Consider the following 13,527-nt stretch of genomic DNA (forward strand, 5'->3'; position numbering starts at 1 on the left):
ACGTCAGAGCCGCGCGACGGCCCCTTCCGGGGTGGGCGTGGCTGGGCCACGGGATCGCCCCGCCCCTGTTTGTGGGGTCCCCTCGCACATCTGAAGTCGTGCTTCCCTCCGCGTCCACGGCGGAAACCCGGCCAGAGCGCGGACTTCCACCCCAGCGTCGTATTCTGACCCGGTTGACGTCGCCTTGTCCCGCCCCTGAAAACGGAATTAAAGTCCTCCGAGAACGAGCGAGACGGTGTGACGAGTCCAGAGGCAGCACAGGTGGCAGGTAAGAGGCACGAGCCCCCTCCACTTAAGGCTTACGGTCCCTGGGCCCCCCGCCCACTCCACTGCCTCCGGACCAGTGGCCAGAGCTCTAGATAGTACAGGACTCTGCGTGGACGCGCCAGAACTGTCCTGCCACAGTCTCCCACCCAGTCAGCCCCACTCATAGTCCCAGTAGGTGGCCGGCCTGGACAGCCTCACACAGTCCCCTTCTAAACTCCTTGGCTTCCCAGAAAGGACAGCCAGCCTTGTCCGGGAGCCTGCACTAGTTGGCCCCCTCTGAAACTTCTCTCCCTTCAAAGGATCTCAACCTTGGCTCTCCCTCTTACCTTTGTCAGAGGCCGCCCCCGACATACACAGTCTTTTCCTCAGAGCAGGTCTTTGCTTCCACAGATTTAACCCCTTCTCTTGTGAGTCATGGTAGCACCCATGCAGGGCCAAGTGTGCGTGGTGACAGGTGCTTCCAGGGGTATTGGCCGTGGCATCGCTTTACAGCTCTGCGAAGCAGGTGCCACAGTTTACATCACTGGCCGCCATCTTGACACGCTGCAGGTCACTGCCCAGGAGGTGAGTGCGTCCTCTGGGACCCCAGGGGCAGAAACCACCTGAGGGAGCTCTTCCCATTAACTTCCCTCTAATTCCTTACCTGAAACCATGATATTCCTCAACAAAGCATGAATATGTACCGAACGTGGGATAAATAAACGCCCTAGCTTCAGGTCACATTTTGCCACTGAGTGAATTTTATGAAAAAAACTTTCTGTTGAGTGTTTCAGGGATTTTGAAATTGCAGCTAAAAGTTGTGGACCTATGCCTTTTCTCTAATTTAGTCAAGACTTTATTGAATCGTATATTTTTGCTTGACTTTTCTACTGGATTTCATTTCAACATTGGGATGATTTTGATTTGCTAGGCACTGGGTGAAGCACTGGAATTAACAAGATTAGTAAGACATAACTTCTGCTCTTAAAAGAGTCCAAGAGTTCTCTAGTGACTCAGTGGGTTAAGGATTTAGCATTGTCACTGTTATGGCTCTGGTTACAGTTGTGGCATGGGTTCAGCCCCTGGCCCTGGAACTTCCATGTCTCAGGCATGGCCAAAAAAAGAAAGAGTCCAACAGGAAGTCCAAGGCAGAAACGGATCATTTCAATGTAATATTAATGCAGTAAGTGATAAGATAAAAGTAATTGATGTGATTATGGAAAGTGATATGTGTGCACAGAATGTTCTGGAAATGTGGGTGAGAAGTTAGGCAGGAAGGTCTGACAGTGGGACCCAGTGCACAGATCTGGAAAATGTGAGGATAGTTCTTTTAAATATAATGATTATTATTTTTTTCCATTATAGCTGGTTTACAGTGTTCTGTTGATTTTCTACTGTACAGCATGGTGACCCAGTTACACCTACATGTATACATTCTTTTTTCTCACATTATCATGCTCCATCGTAAGTGACCAGACATAGTTCCCAGTGCTACACAGCAGGATCTCATGGCTAACCCATTCCAAAGGCAATAGTCTGCATCTGTTAACCCCAAGCTCCCAATCCATTCCACTCCCTCCCCCTCCCCCTTGGCAACCCCAAGTCTATTCTCCAAGTCCATGATTTTCTTTTCTGTGGAAAGGTTCATTTGTGCCATATATTAGATTCCCGATATAAGTGATATCATATGGTATTTGTCTTTCTCTTTTTGACTTATTTCACTCAGGATGAGAGTCTCTAGTTCCATCCATGTTGCTACAAATGGCATTATTTTGTTCTTTTTAATGGCTGATCAGTATTCCATTGTGTATATATACACCACATCTTCCTAATCCAATGGTCTGTCAATGGACATTTGGGTTGTTTCCATGTCTTGGCTATTGTGAATAATGCTGCAATGAACATGCGGGTGTATGTGTCTTTTTTAAGGAAAGTTTTGTCTGGATATATGCCCAAGAGTGGGATTGCTGGGTCGTATGGTAGTTCTGTGTATAGTTTTCTAAGGTACCTCCATACTCTTCTCCATAGTGGTTGTACCAGTTTATATTCCCACCAACAGTTCAGGAGGGTTCCCTTTTCTCCACACCCTCTCCAGCATTTGTTATTTGTGGACTTGTTAATGATGGCCATTCTGACTGGTGTGAGGTGGTATCTCAGGGTAGTTTTGATTTGCATTTCTCTAATAATCAGTGATGTTGAGCATTTTTTCATGTCCCTATTGGCCAGCTGTATAGAGGATAGTTCTTGAATAAGGTATTCTTTTTCTGAAGTTAGAGGATGGGGACACATTTGTAGAGGGTGAGGTAGATCAGGAAGTAGAACTAGTTTATGTCTGAGAGTATTGATTTCTCACTTACCAGGCAAGTGAATTGATGGATTGAGGGTAAGAGGGCTGCGACAGAGTTGAGATTCCATGTGAGATGTGAAGGATGGGAGCTAAGGGTATGCCAGATGGAAATGATCTAGAACGAATAAAAAGATACTCATTTCTTTCTTTTCTTTCTTTCTTTCTTTTTTTTTTTTTTTCATCTTGTCTTTTGTCTTTTTAGGGCCACACCCGTGGCATATGAAGGTTCCCAGGCTAGGGGTCTAATCAGAGCTGTAGCTGCCAGCCTACGCCAGAGCCACAGCAACACCTAATCCAAACCACATCTGACCTATACCACAGCTCATGGCAACACCAGATCCTTAACCCACTGAGCAAGGCCAAGGTTCAAATCTGAAACCTAATGGTTCCTAGTCAGATTCGTTTCTACTACACCAAGATGGAAACTCCATACACTCATTTCTTTTTTTTTCTTTTTTTTTTTTTTTTTTAATAATGCCATTTCTTGGGCTGCTCCCATGGCATATGGAGGTTCCCAGGCTGGGGGTCAAATTGGAGCTGTAGCCGCCAGCCTACGCCAGAGCCACAGCAACACCAGATCTGAGCCACGTCTGCGACCTACACCACAGCTCACAGCAATGCCGGATCCTTAACCCACTAAGCAAGGCCAGGGGTCGAACCCGCCACCTCATGGTTCTTAGTCGGATTTGTTAACCACTGCACCACGACAGGAACTCCTATACACTCATTTTTTAAGAGCAGCCACCAAGCCTTGTTTCTCCCTCACCCTCCGCACACAGACTACAGTGCCTTGCACATGGTAGGCCCCAGTAAATGTCTGTAGATTTTAAACCTGGGATCCCCATCCATCTGGCTACACGATGGGAGGGCTTAGCCTTCCTGAAACTCCTAAAACAGCCACCAGAGGGCAGTATTGCCCACAATGTTTCCTCAGCTGCTAGCTCTGAGCCCTGTGCCAGGCCTTCTCAGCTGCCACCCTGGGAGCAGTGGGGAGCTGTTTTGTGTCTCACACAGTGTATGACTGGGAGTTCCTTTCCCCTCTGTCCCTCTCTAGGCGCAATCCCGAGGGGGCCGGTGTGTGCCTGTGGTGTGTGATTCAAGCCAGGAGAGTGAAGTGCAAAGCCTATTTCAGCAGGTGGCTCGAGAACAGCAGGGGCGTCTAGATGTGCTGGTCAACAATGCCTATGCTGGTGTCCAGGTGCTCTTTGAACTTCAACTCTGCTCCGAACTCCTGACCTCCCCCTCTGACCTCTGAGTCCTCCTCTCCACTCATTATCCCTTCCATTATCCAGCCTCATATACCTTCCTGCTTTCTGATCAACCTATTCTTCACTGTCCCTATGCTTTCCAGGCGATCATAAACAATAGGAAGAAGGCATTCTGGGAAAGCCCTGCCTCCGTTTGGGATGATGTCAACAACGTGGGACTCAGGTGGGTGTTCCCCTCCCCAGCCCACCCCTATACCCACAAAGGCCTTCCCCCCACACTCTCAGCCCAGCTAGGAGCCCAGACCTTTCCCCATGTGCCCGCTCCTTTTCCTTCTGACTTCTTTGTCTCTTTCTTCTCCTTTCTGTCCCATTTGTCCACTAACTTCTGAAGAAGTTTCATTCAGGTGAATCTGTACCTAGGAACATCACCTTCTGCCTTGTTTCTGTCAGTAATGTTCACCTGAAGTTGCCCTTGCCCTCTTCCTTACCTCAGTTTCTGCCCATTCAAATGCACGGCTCAAAAGGGAGCCTCTTTCCCTCAATAAAGCACACCATCCATAGTCAGTGTTTCCAGAGATGGTTAGAGGAAGGAATTGGTTTGTTTTAGATCGGGGAAGGTCGTTAAGGAAGATTCAGTGCCAGCCGTCTTAGCCTCTAGCTCCTCACTCCAGACCCACAGGCAAGGGCACCCCCAGGTCTGAGTTGATAGGGCAGGGGTGTCATGGATTTACACCTACGTGTGACACAGGGGTGAGATGAAACACAGCATTTAGAGTTCACCCAGCATGATATGTACTAGTTGGGTCTGTGTTTATTGTTGGAAAGAGGGCACCCTCTCAGAAACTACGCTGTGTGGGTCATGGGTGTGCACGGCCACCTGTGGGAGTCACCAAGCAATTATATGCAAATCTCTCTCTAAAGCATCTAAGAACACCCACAGCTTCTAGTGGCACTCCCAGGGAAGCAGGATAGAATCCAGGAGTTCCCATTGTGGCCTAGCAGGTTAAAACCCAACTAGTATCCATGAGGACGTGGGTTTGATCCCTGGCCTTGTTCAGTGGGTTAAGGATCTGGTGTTGCCACAAGCTGCAGTGTAGGTCACAGATGTGGCTCACATCTATCATTGATGTGGCTGTGGTGTAGGCTGATAGCTGTAGCTCCAATTTGATCCCTAGCCTCAGAACTTCCATGTGCCACTGGTGTGGCCCTAAAAATAAAAAAAAAATACAAAAAAAGGATTAGGATCCAGTTGTGATTTCCAAAGTGGAATAAAGGTTGTGGGGACAGAGGTGGATGGTCAGTTAAGAGTCAAGAGAAGAATACCCAGGGAGCTGGAAATTGACAGCACCCATATCCTTAGCCCTCCAGAACCTTCCTCACTCTCATCTCTTGCTGGTCAGGGTTTTGAGCCTACAAGGCAAAGGCCCAGACCTTGGCCCCTGAGCCCTGGTGAATTCCTCAAGGTGAAGGTCACTTTGTGAGCCTCTAAGAAGCACACAAACATCTCCCTTGCACGCATGCACACACGCATTTATTGTGTCTTTCTTCTGCACTACCTTAGGCTGGGTCTCCTTTTGAAACCGTAGCTCTCTACTTGTTTTCATTTGAAGCATCTTATTTCCCATGTGAAAGAAATTTTTTCTGGTTACCGGGCATTTATATATCACATACTGTGAAGGACAGGATGATCTTACTCCCTCATCCCCACCCCTTTCTCCCTTGCCTGAGATAGAGCTCCTGTTAATAGCCTAATATATATTCACCATTCTTTTAAATAGTCCACTGGGAAGAGATACCATAATTTATTTATCCCCTTATCTAGTGCAGTAGTGGAATTCTTATGTCAAAAAATATGTACTTCTTGGAGTTCTCGTCGTGGCACAGTGGTTAACGAATCCAACTAGGAACCATGAGGTTGCAGGTTCGATCCCTGGCCTTGCTCAGTGGATTAAGGATCCGTGAGCTGTGGTATGGGCTGCAGACTCGGCTCGGATCCCAAGTTGCTATGGCTCTGGTGTAGGCCAGTGGCTGCAGCTCTGATTAGACTGGAGCTGGAGAAAAAGTAGGGCCACACCCACAGCATGTGGAAGTTGCCAGGATAGGGGTCGATGGAGCTACAGCTGCCAGCCTACACCACAGCCTCGGCAACGCAGGATCCAAGCCACATCTACAACCTACTGAGCGAGGCCAGGGTTCGAACCCACATCCTCATGGATACTAGTTGGGTTCATTACCACTGAGCTGCAATGGGAACTCCGATATGTACTTCTTAAAGACTTAATAAATATTATCAAACTGTCTTCCAAAAAAGACCCTGCCAATTTATAATCTCTCAGTGATGAAGGAGAACATCTGTTTCCCCATGTCCTCAATCATACAAGACAGTATCAGGCCCTGAGATCAGGCAAGTTTTGCACCTCTGATTGGCCAAAGATGCCCAAATCTGTTTTTTATTGTTTGGTTGGGTTGGGTTGGGTTGGGTTGGTTTTTTTTTTTTTTTTTTTTTTTGTCTTTTGTCTTTTGTCTTTTTAGGACCGCACCCAAGGCATATGGAAGTTCCCAGGCTAGGAGTCTAATCAGAGCTGTTGCTGCCGGCCTACACCACAGCTCACAGCAATGCCGGATCCTTAACCCACTGAGCAAAGCCAGGGATTGAACCCACAACTTCATGGTTCCTAGTTGGATTCATTTGTGCTGCACCACAACAGGAACTCCAGTTTTGTTTTGTTTTATTATTATTTTTTTTTAAGGGCTGTACCCGTGGCACATGGAAGTTCCCAGAATAGGAGTCACATTGGATCTGCACCTGCTGGCCTACACCACAGCTACAGTAATGGCAGATCTGAGCCACATCTGCAGCTCATGGCAATACCAGCTCCTTAACCCACTGAGCAAGGCCAGGGATCGAACCCACAACCTCATGGTTCCTAGTCATTTTCGTTTCCACTGCACCATGACGGGAACTTCATGCATTCATTTTTTTACCTTCAAAATATATTTGGACTTCGTTTTAAAATAATAAATGGGTAGAGAGCCAATCCCACCCACTAAATACCTGACTAGTTGTCCCAAATCCATTTACTGAGTGGTCCATCTCTCCTCATTAGTTTGAAATGCTCCATTTATAATCTGCTGAATTCTCTTTTACATTTGGATTCATCATTGACTGCTTTGTTTGTTTGTACCAGCACAGCATTTTTTAACTCTTATGTCATTGCACGTTTTAATGAAGGCTGGCAGAACAAGGGCCGCATATCCCCCTCAGCCACGAGATACCACTCTTTCCTTCTCAGAATTTTCCTGGCTTTTCTCACGCATTTATTCTCATTGAGCTTTAGATTATATGATCAATTTCTCCAAAAGTTTTATTGAGATATAACTCGGAGTTCCTGTCCTGGCGCAGCAGAAACAAATCCGACTAGGAACCATGAGGTTGCAGGTTCGATCCCTGGCCTCACTCAGTGGATTGAAGATCTGGCGTTGCCATGAGCTGTCCTCTAGGTCACAGATGTGGCTTGGATCCCGAGTTGCTGTGGCTGTGGCATAAGCCAGTGGCTACAGCTCCCATTCGACCCCTAGCCTGGGAACCTCCATATGCCGTGGGTGTGGCCCTAAAAAGCAAAAAAAAAAAAAAAAAAAGAGAGAGAGATAAGGTAAATTGACTGACTCTATGGATTAATTTAAGTAGAACTGATGTTTTTACACATTGATTCTTCTCAATAAATTATGTCTGTACTTGCTCTTTGATATTAAACCGAACTTTATAGTTTTTCCTTGTAGAAACTATGTATTTATTATGTTGTATCCCCCAAAGTTTTGTAGGTTTGTTATTGCTGTCATGACAGAGTGCTTTTCTTCCATTATAGTCTTCTAAAGATTGCCGTTTCTCATCCTTTGGTGGTTAATTTTACCAATGTCCCTCTCAGAATGTGGCCTCAAGCCCTTGATTCACCAGGCTCACAGCAGCCCCTATGTGGCTTTCTCCCAGCTCAGAAGCCAGCAGGGGGCAGAGGAAGCTTCCCTGGGCAGCCCTGACCATGTTTCATTCCTTCTTCTTTGCCTCACATTCTAGAGGCCACTACTTGTGCTCGGTGTATGCAGCACGGCTGATGGTACCAGCTGGCCGGGGGCTCATTGTGATCATCTCCTCCATTGGGGGGCTGCAGTATCTCTTCAGTGTCCCCTATGGTGTGGGCAAAGCTGCGGTGAGAACCCAAGAGCACGGGTTGGGGAGGTATAGGACAATGACAGTACCCATAGCTCAGGAGACACCCCAGTGATCAGTGATGAGGCCGACCGGCCCTTGCCTCTCCCTCTGCCCTTGCATGGATGGTGCCTTCGCCCAGGTTCCTCTCAGCTGGCTAGAGTTGGCAGCTCACTGGGGCAGGTGGACAGCTGAGGCAGGGCTCCTGGGCAGGCCAGGGGCCTGGGACGTCTTCATCAGAAGCAGGGAAGACAGGAGGAAGGTGACACAGCCCGGTGTCCTGGCTTTCTCTCAGCCTTCTGTCCCTCTGCAGTGCGACAGGCTGGCTGCCGACTGTGCCCAGGAGCTGCGGCGCCACGGGGTCAGCTACGTGTCTCTGTGGCCAGGGTTGGTGCAGACAGAAACGCTGAAGGAGTACATGATAAAGGCTGACACTGCTGATGACCACATGATTGAGCAGGTTGGTGAGGGGAGGGCAAGAGCGGCAGAGAAGGCCTCTCCATCCTCAAAGACAAGGCAATAAGAACAGCAAAGAGTAAATCCCTAGCTGCTTGGGGCTGAGCACTGGCACACATTATGTTCTTTGCTCCTGTAAAGGACTTGGTATCTCCAATCTACCGATGGGGAAACCAAAACTCAGGGAGGTTAAAAAACTTGGTCAGCAGAGCTTCCATACCTGCCTGCCTGCATCTCTCACAAGCGTCCTATCCTCATAAATCTATTTCTTGCCCTTAAAAAAAAAAAAAAGAAAAAAAAAAAAAACTTGGTCAAAGTCACAGTGGAAAGATTGTCCTGCTCCAAAGCCCATGCTCTTGACCTCGACACTGAACTAGTCTAGAAGGTCCAGACATAGTTGGCATCCCCACATCCTTCCACTTAGGAAAGGCAGAAAGGCAGTGGGTCCTGGCGCCAGGCTGACAAGGACCTCTCCCTCCTGGGACAGAAGCTGAAAGTGGGAAAGGAACTTGGGCAGCACTCTTGGAAATTAACCCTCCATTGTCTCTGCCCTGTGTTTCAGATCAAATTGCCATTCTCATCCGCGGAGACCACAGAAATGAGTGGCAAATGTGTGGTGGCACTGGCAACAGGTGAAGAGGTTGGGGCAGCTGGTAACAAGAAAGGGCATGGAAGATCTGTAGGGTTGTGGCAGCCGGTTCTGGGTCCTGGCTCAGGGTGTGGTTGAGGAATATACCTTCTTTCTCTGGCTTCTCAAGGCCCAAAGGATCCGATGCCCAGTTTGAGGGGCGGGGGCCTCAGGAACTGGCTCCTGGGAGGTGCAGCCAGGAGCCAGAGGCCTGAACCTTTCTAGGAACAGAGAAACAAATCTGGGCTCCTAAGCCTGTCTCAATAGTGTCCTGTGCCATTGGGCCCAAGCCTGTCACAGTGCACCCCTCCCATGTCAGCTCAGCTGTCTATGTGCCCACAGACCCCAATATCCTGAGCCTGAGCGGGAAGGTGCTGCCATCCTGTGACCTGGCGCGGCGCTATGGCCTACGGGACGTGGATGGTAAGAACTCTGGCCCAGCAGCTGGCCTGGACCTCCCTCCCTCTTCCTTCCTCCCTCACATCCCACCCAGTCTTTCAGCCAAGGGGAGGACGTCTGAGGTGTGGGAAATGTGGCCCTCATCCTCTTCCTGTGCTCCACAGGCCGCCCCGTCCAGGACTACTTGTCTGTGAGCTCTGTTCTCTCCCACATCCCCAGCCTGAGCTGGATGGCCTCCTTCTTGCCCAGCTTCCTCCGAATGCCCAAGTGGCTTATGACCCTGTACACCAGCAAGTTCTAACTGTCCTGGTTGGACACCACTCTGCTTCCCTTCAGACTGAGTGGTCAGCCTGTCTCCGTGGAGTCGGGCAACCTTTCCCCCCTGTCTGCTGATACCCCTGATCTGAAGAGAAGGCCTCCGCCATGCGTCCTGGCTGAGCCCTAGGGACCTCTTGAGGTCCTTCTTCAGGTTTTCCTTGCCCCTGCCTTTTACTTTTTGCCTTGGTATAGAAAAATGCTCTAGGGGCTAATAAAGGGTTGTCCTCCAGCACATTTCTGAGTGCTGATTCTGTGCTCAGGGTGGTAAGTACTTGAGAGAAAGACGAAATGATATGCAAAATGCTTAAGTTCTCAAGGAGCTGCATCCCCAGGACAAGGCCCCTTTCCTGCACATCTGCTCCTGCTCTTGCCTGGAGAGTTGCCTGCCTCAGGGGCACTGGTCCTTTGGCTGAGAGGCCCGTTTCCCATGCCCTAGCCGGGGAGCAGGGGCCCTCCACAGCCAAAAGCAGGCACACCCCAGCCTTGAATTTCTTTCCCACCCCCTCATTCCACCATCTCCCCAGGGAGAGAGGCCTTTTGCCTCATGTCGGGCCTGACCTCCAGCTGAGGCCTGAGCCAAGGAGGGCCCATTCCTTGGTGCTTACAATTTCCAGGAATTAGAGAGGAAAGTACTACCCAATTCCAAGTGAGAGGTGGAGAAATAGCTGGGGGCACTGACACACTCGTGTCTTCCCTTGGATGGCACCACCTGAACTGCCTTTTTTTTTTTTTTTTTTTTTTTTTTAATTTTTTTCGTGGGTTTTTTTTTTTTTTTTTTTTTTTTTTTTTTTTTTTTTTGTCTTTTTGTCTTTTTGCTATTTCTTGGGCCGCTCCCACGGCATATGGAGGTTCCCAGGCTAGGGGTCGAATCGGAGCTGTAGCTGCCAGCCTACGCCAGAGCCACAGCAACGCAGGATCCAAGCCGCGTCTGCAACCTACACCACAGCTCACGGCAACGCCGGATCGTTAACCCACTGAGCAAGGGCAGGGACCGAACCCGCAACCTCATGGTTCCTAGTCAGATTCGTTAACCACTGCGCCACGACGGGAACTCCTCTTTCGTGTTTTATTTCAGGGCTTCACTGGCAGCATATGAAAGTTCCCAGGCTAGGGGTCAAGTCAGAGCTACAGCTGCTGGCCTACACCATAGCCACAGCCATGCCAGATCTGAGCTGCACCTGCAACCTACACCACAGCTCACAGCAATGCCGGATACTTAACTCACTGAGCGAGGCCAGGGATTGAACCCACATCTTCATGGTTGCTAGTCAGGTTTGTTACTGCTGAGCCACAGCAGGAACTCCTGAACTGCTTCCTGAGGAGCTAACTGCAAGAGCCCTTTAGGGCTGCCTTTCCTGCTTGGGGGTAGTGGATCCTGATCCAGCTTGAAGCAAGGCAACAGGGGGTGTGTTCCAAAGAGAAGCCAGGGGTACACTGAAGGAGCCTTTCCGCCAACAGCCTCGAGCACCAAGGTAATGGGATGGTTGCTGTAAATCAGAGCAGCAGAGACCATTTCTAATCTTTGTGTGTATGTGTGTAGTTATTCTTTTTTATGCATTTTTATCATGAAATAATGCAAATTAATTCAAATGTATACACAAGAAGGAACATAATATAATGATGACTTTATACCCACCACCCAGCTTTATCAAACATTAACTTTTGGCAGTTGTTACAGATTGAAGGCGCCGGATCCTTGACCTGATGGGCAGGGCTGGGGGGGTCGAGCCTGAATCCTTATGGATGCTGGTCAGGTTGTTGCTGCTGAGCCACAAGGGAACTCTAATAACTGGATTTAGGTGAGGTTGTGAGGGTGGGGCCCCCTGATGGGATTGGCACCCTTATAAGAAGACACAGCAGGGAGCTCACTGGCTCCCCATCACTTGAAGGTCCAAAGAAGACAGCCATGTACAAATCAGGAGGAGAGACCACAACCCCACCACACCACCACCCTGATCTTAGACCTCCCAGCCTCCAGAACCAAGCAATAAATTTCTGTCATTTAAGCCTCCAATCTGTGGTACCTTGTTATGACAGCTCTCACAAACTCGTAGTTAATTTCCTTATCCTTAGTGCAACAGATTTCAAACGTGATTACTATTCCTTCTTCCAGGAAAAACAGGCCACAGAGAATGGTATATTTCAGATTTACAAACATGGAGAGAGTGGTCAGAGCACACTGCAGATGGTGTGGCTCGGTGAGGAACGTCACTGTGCCCACCCAAGGCCAGGGAGTGTCCCTTCCCGGTGACATGCTTGGTTTTCTGCTTCCCCATCTGCCTAGTCTGCCTAAGGCCTCCTCCTGGGTTCTTCCTATCCCAGACAAAATATATGTTAAACCCTAATGCCCAGTGTGATGGTATTTAGAATCAGCATCTTTGGGAAGTAATTTGGTCAGGAGGGTGGAGCCCTAATTGATGGGACTAGTGGCCTTATACCACTTGAGGATATTACAAGTGTTTGGCAGTCAGCCACCTGGAAGAAGGTCCTCACCGGAACTCAACTGTACTGGATTCCTGAACTCAGACTTCCAGCGTCCAGAACTGTGAGAAAGAAATTTCTGTTGTTCATACGCCACCTAGTCAATGGCATTCTCTTCTAGCAGCCTGAACTAAGACTAATATTCACTTAAGATCTTTTTTGGAGGAAGAGCAGAGCACGGCCACTGGAATTGGCATTTCTAATCTTCAAAAAAGGTGGACTGAGAGCTGAGGCTCCCCAAGGCTGCCCATAGAATCTGCAGAAGCTGTGGTCTTCCTGCAGTCAGTGACTTCATGTTGGCTGCTTGAATTCAGCCACTGTGAGAGTATGCCACAGAAACCAACAAATGCTATCAATCAGGGCCTTTTTTATTTCGAGAGCACATGACTAGAACTGTGTACCTAAGCTTTGCTGTTTGTGCAGGCACCCGCTTTAGATCATGGTGATCAGATTTCCTCACCACCCTCTCATCCCTATCCACTCACCACCCCAAATTCTTCTCATCCCCTAAGGCTGGTGAGGGGCAGCAGCAGTTACCTGTATGCCTGAAGAAGAAGAACAAGGGCCTCAGGATCTCCAGCCTTCCACAGCCATCATTAAAAGCCATCACTCACTCAACAACGACAAAAAATAACCCAATCAAAAAATGGGCAGAGACGTAAATAGACATTTCTCCAAAGAAGACATACAGATGGCCAACAGGCACATGAAAAAATGCTCAACGTCATTAATTATTAGAGAAATGCAAATCAAAACCACAGTGAGGTACCACCTCACACTAGTCAGAATGGACATCATTAATAAGTCTACAACAAATGCTGGAGAGGGTGTGACGAAAAGGGAACCCTCCTACACTAGTGGGAAGGTAAATTGGTAAAACCACTATGGAAAACAGTGTGGAGTTACCTCAGAAAACTAAAATAGAGAACTACTATATTACCCAGCAATCCCACTCCTGGGCATATATCTGGACAAAACTTTCATTCAAAAAGATACAGGCGGAGTTCCCATCGTGGCTCAGTTGTTAACGAATCCGACTAGGAACCGTGAGGCTGCTGGTTCGATCCCTGGCCTTGCTCAGTGGGTTAAGGATCCATCGTTGCCGTGAGCTGTGGTGTAGGTCGCAGACGGGGCTCAGATCCCACGTTGCTGTGACTCTGGTGTGGGCAGGCGGCTACAGCTCCGATTCGACCCCTAGCCTGGGAACCTCCATATGCCGAGGGAGCGGCCCTAGAAAAGA

The 13,527-nt window shown here is 48.7% G+C and overlaps 1 protein-coding gene and 1 long non-coding RNA gene across 3 annotated transcripts; both read left to right on the forward strand.

Annotated features, from left to right (window-relative positions):
- DHRS1 (dehydrogenase/reductase 1) lies at positions 6-10,040 on the forward strand. 2 transcript variants are annotated; one of them, XM_003128543.4, is made up of 9 exons: positions 6-268; positions 658-831; positions 3,648-3,791; positions 3,945-4,024; positions 7,874-8,006; positions 8,319-8,465; positions 9,024-9,093; positions 9,432-9,512; positions 9,653-10,040. In XM_003128543.4, exons 2-9 carry the CDS (start codon positions 682-684, stop codon positions 9,787-9,789), a joined length of 942 nt encoding a protein of 313 aa, XP_003128591.1. In that variant the 5' UTR covers positions 6-268; positions 658-681; the 3' UTR covers positions 9,790-10,040. The 2 variants fall into 2 exon arrangements, with proteins under 2 accessions (XP_003128591.1, XP_005666291.1); XM_005666234.3 differs by having other exon boundaries at positions 27-268; positions 8,301-8,465.
- Positions 10,613-11,820, forward strand: LOC106504464. Its single transcript, XR_001297954.2, has 2 exons — positions 10,613-11,605; positions 11,696-11,820. It is a non-coding gene; the product is annotated as an uncharacterized LOC106504464 (long non-coding RNA).

The sequence above is a fragment of the Sus scrofa genome, chromosome 7, assembly GCF_000003025.6.
Source record: "Sus scrofa isolate TJ Tabasco breed Duroc chromosome 7, Sscrofa11.1, whole genome shotgun sequence".
NCBI lineage: Eukaryota > Metazoa > Chordata > Mammalia > Artiodactyla > Suidae > Sus > Sus scrofa.

Bases quoted from the DNA above. Each gene is read 5' to 3' on its own strand.
- DHRS1 (XM_005666234.3), top strand. From the start codon at position 682: ATGGTAGCACCCATGCAGGGCCAAGTGTGCGTGGTGACAGGTGCTTCC. The intron at 9,094-9,431 runs GTGAAGAGGTTG...ATGTGCCCACAG, and splicing joins TGTGGTGGCACTGGCAACAG to ACCCCAATATCCTGAGCCTG. The intron at 9,513-9,652 runs GTAAGAACTCTG...TGTGCTCCACAG, and splicing joins TGGCCTACGGGACGTGGATG to GCCGCCCCGTCCAGGACTAC.